General features: G+C 35.5%; 1 protein-coding gene across 4 annotated transcripts in view; it reads left to right on the top strand.

Annotated features, from left to right (window-relative positions):
• Nucleotides 1–635: 635 nt before the first annotated feature.
• Nucleotides 636–6,000, top strand: part of usp25 (ubiquitin specific peptidase 25) — a 201,483-nt gene continuing 196,118 nt past the window's right edge. For 2 of the 4 annotated variants that reach the window (XM_051927070.1, XM_051927072.1), the window contains exon 1: nt 636–893. In XM_051927070.1, the coding sequence (XP_051783030.1) occupies nt 852–893 (42 nt within the window). In that variant the 5' untranslated portion in view covers nt 636–851. The remainder of the gene's footprint in view (nt 894–6,000) is intronic. The other 2 variants (XM_051927073.1, XM_051927074.1) reach the window with 2 other exon arrangements.

Genomic DNA, 6,000 nt, shown 5'->3' with positions numbered 1-6,000 from the left:
AGTAGCAGTAATATGTATTAGACGTAGTGGCGAAACGTCATCATGTGACTGCAAAACTAAAAAAAATTACTCAAGTCCTGGTTCACATTTATTGTCACGTTTGCACAGTGCAATTCAATCTTTTACTAGCACTTTCACTAAGAATCTAGTAGCTGTCGTTGTGAGAATGAGTGAATATTGAATAGACAGACTACCTGACGATAAATACTGTACCTGAATACAGCGTTGTCAGTGCTAATGTTCTTGTACCGTTTTCCTGAGTGGATGAGACAGAATGGAGAAATGTATGTTTGTCACATGGCTAAGAGCTTTTATTATTATTATTTGCTTTTCTAACGCATTGTCTGTTAACTTATGTCGTAGGGCAGAATTCAGCAATATTCAATGCCGACCTCACCGCGCTCGGTAGAGTTTTTCAGTTTGTCAGGGTTTTTCATGTTTTCTTATATAACACGTTTTTAACAATCATTTGAAAATTACTTTAAACACTAGACTATCACAATTACAACGCCACTACGAAAGAAAAGGAGAAAAGTCAGACTCAGAGCCTTAACAAGGGTTGTGACGTCATGATAACGGAAGACGTACACTTGCGTGACGCTGCGCATTGTGACGTAGGGCGTCGATGGCTTGCCAAGAAAGCCCTGTGTAATCGATCACTGAGAGGGGCTGATGTTTTCACAGTAAACGGCCCCTGTCAGCCGCCTAGCTTATGGCTTCAGCTGGCGCATTGACTTGAAGGGGGACATCTTACGAAGTCTATTTTATTTTATTTTTTTATGTTTGTAATTTTTTTGTTTTTCATTGGAGCTTCAGTTTCTTATGTTTTGTACAGTTCATTTTAACCGGTCATGACTGTGGAGCAGAATGTCCTCCAGCAACACTCGCAAAAGGTATGCACCCTTCGTAAGAATAACTGCATTATGGCTTGGTATTTGTGTTTTGCAGTTATGTGTAGAAAAAAGTGAAGGAGGCGGCGGCGGAGGAGGAGGAGGAGGAGGGGTGGTGTAGGTGGAGAGGGAGCTGGTGGCGGTCCCCTAGCCCAAAAAGCGATACAAATCTGCGTGTTTCTGCTTAATCGAGCCTGGTGCTTTACACATACATACTGTCTGTTAGTGATGTATTGAAAAGATGTACATTGTTGCCTTTTATACCCATGATTTTCGAAATCTTTTCACTCGTAGAGATTTCTGACTGAGGAGAACAAAAATACCTCGTCGGTAGAGTAGTAAGGATAGTCACGTGAATCTCAAGTTGTATGCCATTCTCTTGGGGCATCTGATCTTTGCTTGTGTAGTTTATTTGTTGCAGCCCTGCTTCAAAATGCTTCTCAGTATTTTTTTTATTTTTACAATCTATATTTGATAAGATTATGGGTAGTTTAGACAATACATTCAGCAGCCTTTTTAAGATGTTAGTTAAAAGGCACGTTGGACACGCTCGTCGCATTTGGTACGGTGCAAACAAAGTAGTAGTTCTGTAATTGTAACAATTACTGTAGTTACATTTACATCGTCTTTAAGTCGATGTAATGGCTTGTATATTTTGTAATTGCTGTCAGCTTTATGCTGTGATTTTACAGTGTTGTACCAATTTTGCCCTGGTTCACTTCCCTGATAGGCGGGACTGATGGAGAAAGACAGACTCGGTGGCCTTGACTGGCACAGAAGTGCTGTGGTTGGGAAACAGAGCTAATAGACTGGAGACAGAAAATTCGTTGCTAGTTTCCAGTGCTGAAGAAAATATAACTGTGGACGAGCAGACAGTTTGAAATTTGTAAATCGCTCCGATGTGCCTTTTGTTTGTAGGCGTGTCCCTTGCAGGAATCTAACGACTTGCGCAAAATATTCAAACTCCAAATAACAATAACGATTTGTCGGTATGATTAATGAACATGTCAAAAACTGTTCCATAGTGTTATGTGAAAGAATGGTAATTGTAACCTCAGTTACAGTGGCTTAGTAAATTTATATAACGAAGACCTATACATTTCAAGCTGGGCACAGTGGGCTGCTATTGGGCAACAACTGACCTAATTTGATTGCAAATATGGCTGCAATAAAATAATGTTTGGATAATAAATATTACGTAACAACTCATAATACTTGTGAGATTTAATATACGTTTGTTTAAAATATTCCATATATAAATGGAAGATGTGCAAAGTGGTATTTTATTTCATGACAGTTTGTTTCATTTTAAATATGTATTTGAAAAATATATAGAGACTTTAGATTTGTAACTGGAAACGTGCTAAAATAAATTTAACAGAATAGATGCTCGTAAGAGTGTATTTTTGAGCCTTCTTTACTACTGTCTATTAAGGCCACAAGTTTACCTCCTGTTATCTGCTGTCTCATATACATTCGGAAAAGTGCATAATGTAAAATTACTATGACTATAATCTATAATAGAAAGATCTCAGACTGTAATGCTTCATAAGCAGTGTAACTAGGATGCTAAATATACATGTTAACACAGCACAGTGAGTTCATAGCACAGTTAGCAGCAGGCATTAAAATTTGGACCTGAAGAATTAAAATGAGTTATGCAAAATATATTTTAAACTAGTAGCAAAACTGACAGGTTAAAGTTAAGGTGGAAGATACTGCAAAAATATATTTTACATTTTGATTTGATAATGCTAGTTTGTGAGTTAGTAAAAATATATAATGCAGCCAGAAGCTTAGGTAAGACCTCTCCGAAAATGACCACCAAATAGGCAGGAAAAACAGACACATAGTTAGGACGTTTATTTTTTTTATTCGATGTTTCTGGAAATAAAGTGATTATTGTTTTGCTAAGCTAATTTCCATCATTCAGTATTCTTGTACAACTTGTTTTATTCAAAATCAGTGGTAAAAATAATCGCTCCATTAATCAAGAGCCTAATAAAAGTTATCTACCTTAGATGGATATGAAAGGCACTATAAGGTTAGACAGACAGACAGATAAGAGAGAGAATCAGAAATTCCTAGCCTTCTAATTTCTGACATGTGGCAATATTTCATCTAAAGCTGCAGAAGTGCAAAGTTGCTGATCTGTGGAAAGTTAGATTTATGTTCTTTATAATTGTGTGCTAGGTGATGTCAAGCACTGTTTATAACTGTTATTGTAATAGACAGATTTATCCATAAAGAGCCATCTAATGTTGTACCTGGTTATAATGATTGGCTATTTATTTGCAGAGTAATTTGCTTATTACATGAAGATGTCAAATAAAGGACCAGACTCCTAAAAAAAATCTGCATACACAAGTAATGTTAGAAACACATCCTGAGACTTTACCTTTCAGTCTCTTCTAAAATCACATCCTATACAGTGTACTGGCACAGCTATTGCTTAAGAGGATTTTGCACATTCTACTAGTGTTGGTGTGTGACATCTTCTGGTTGGTTCATTTTTCCACCTATTTCCCAAAAACATGCATATTAGGATAATTTCTCAAGAGTATATTGGCCATTTTTCTGACATTGGGTTCTATCCTTATTTTGTTGCCATTGTATCAATATCATCTTCTCTGAGGAAACATGTAAGTAAGAATTTTATTGCACTGTGTACACTATATACACGTGTCAGTAAACTTTAAGTTTAACCTCAGTGTACCCTGCCATGGACTGGCACATTACCCAGGGTTGGTTCCAGCCTCATGCCTAGTTGTCAGTACTCTTATAATATGACCTGTTACTGTATATGGAAATACTTGAATTACAGAACAGCCTTATGAGATTGCTTAAGGCTTTAAAATCTTCACAAGGTATAATCTAGTGTCAATTGAGCACATTTTTAGGAAAAGAAAGGCCAAATACTCCGTTCCCTGAATTTTATTACTAGTTGCATGCGACAAAAAACAACCTGAAGACTCCCTAGCATTTTTACTATGTTGGTGAACTTGCAAAGATGTTAGCTAAGTGAGCTGGGACAGGTTGTATAATATCCAAGATAGACGTGTAGTCGAATGCAGATGTAGCACAAATTGAGCAGGACAGGCTGGAATTTGTCTCAGGCAAACGTATGGTAGCTCATTATGTGAACGTACAATGTGAATGTACCACAAAGCTGAGTTTGTCTGCTTGGGTTGAATGAGAAGTGAGTTTAATGCAAGCATCATCTCACCAAGTGCAAGTCACACTTCTATACGCTTGTACATCTACTTCATACCAACTCCTGTGGCTGTGGTTGATCATGAGAAGAGCAGACTGCTCCATATACACACATACCTCTTTCGTAGTGAGAACTGAGGTGCATGTAAGTGCCAAAAAATTTTAAAAAGTGCTTGCATGTGTGGTTGAGTATGAGCAGAACAGACTGCTCCATACACATGTGGTCACACACTCACATACACACAGGTCTTTCGTTTATATATGTCTAATTGTTTCAAAAAGGATAGTTTGCATCATTTCATTTGCCTGTAAAATATTTTTTATATCATTATTTTGATGGTCAGTTAGCAGTTAACTTTATTTCTTTAACTTAGCTCATTACCCAAGTATTTGTGTGTAACATGACAGTATTATCATAGATCAAGTGACATCTTCTACCTTTTCAGACAGTATCAAATTAAAATATGCTATTGTTGGCATCAAGTTCACTGAGACTTGAAACTGTATCTGTTTTGGCGTTATGGATATTTTTCTTTTCAGTTACTTAACTGAAGTACTGTGGGTTCAACATAGCAAAAACAATGATTAAAAAAATAAAGTTTACAAAGATGTAAAAATACTTTACTTCAGTAAATACCCATAAAATCATACCCTGTGACATCAATTATTGAAGAGAGATTTTTTTTCACATCAGTAGCTTAAATGAATACACCACTTAAAAATATTTCATTCTCGTAAAGAAAAATGAAATGTGCTAGGACAGTGACAAACATTTGAATTGTAGACCGACCTCCTATCATTATTTTTATATTCATAGTACCTTGGGATGTTTTAGCAGTAAAAACTGCACAAAGGGACTGACATCTTGTTTGTTGAAACTTCTTTCATATTTTCTTCCTGACAATGTTTTAACTTGCTTTTCTTTAGCTTTTAATCTTTAATTTTACATGTCTTTCAGTTCATGCTTTTTGTTGATGTCACATGAAGGGTAATACGAGCCTGCCAATAAATAAGCTATTACTGGGCTGGACTCTTGGCCATTAAATCAGGCAGGGTGGCGGGTCTTTAATTCAAATGCTTGGGCCTATTTCAGTGCGTTATATTTTCATTCATGAGAATGTTGTCTAGAGGTGTTTTTAAGAGTGTTTTAGTAAAAAATACATGTGTTTGGAACATGATAAGCTTACAACTTGATGGCTTGACATGTGGATTATTTGACCAAATAGCATGAGATTTTTTCAGTGTTTTTTTTTTCTTTTTTTTTTATTATATTGTTTTCTGTTCTTCAGCATTAGTCACTATTGACCCTTGTTATATCCAAATTTTTTTGAATGAAAACTTGAATAAAATCTTTCTCTGACTACAAACTACATTTGGTAGATAATATTAAATTTTGGGTAGAATATTGCTTTAACTTTTCTATTAATCACCTCAGTGAATTTTTTTCAGACTTGCTTATCCTACTACAGGAACACAGGAAAATGGAACTGACTGTCCTGCTCATGACACAAAATTCACAAAATCACACATATCAGCCCAATTTAGAATTCTCAGTACGAGTGTTGACAGGGTGGAGTTATTTTTTGTGCTTGGACTCATGTACACAAAATGACTCAGACTCTAAGGCAGCACATTTAAAGAAAAATGCCTTTACTAAGACTATAATTTATATTAATTTTCCATAAAGTTTCTTTCAACTACACATGTGAAAAAGCTTTGAAGCTTTCATATGTTTTGAATAGTGAGGAAAAAGGGAGCTTATACATAAGTAGGGTCCTATTGAATCTGTTTTTTTTTTTGTTTTTTTTTCACAAATTCCGTTTTATTTTTTTTGATTTTCGGTTTTAACCATTTTATTTTTCCTTGATTCAGATTTTTGGTTTTTTATTTATTTATT

This window comes from Erpetoichthys calabaricus, chromosome 4 (genome assembly GCF_900747795.2).
Source record: "Erpetoichthys calabaricus chromosome 4, fErpCal1.3, whole genome shotgun sequence".
Classification (NCBI taxonomy): domain Eukaryota; kingdom Metazoa; phylum Chordata; class Cladistia; order Polypteriformes; family Polypteridae; genus Erpetoichthys; species Erpetoichthys calabaricus.
The sequence above is the reverse complement of the archived record's forward strand: the minus strand, read 5'-3'. Positions and strand labels throughout refer to the sequence as shown.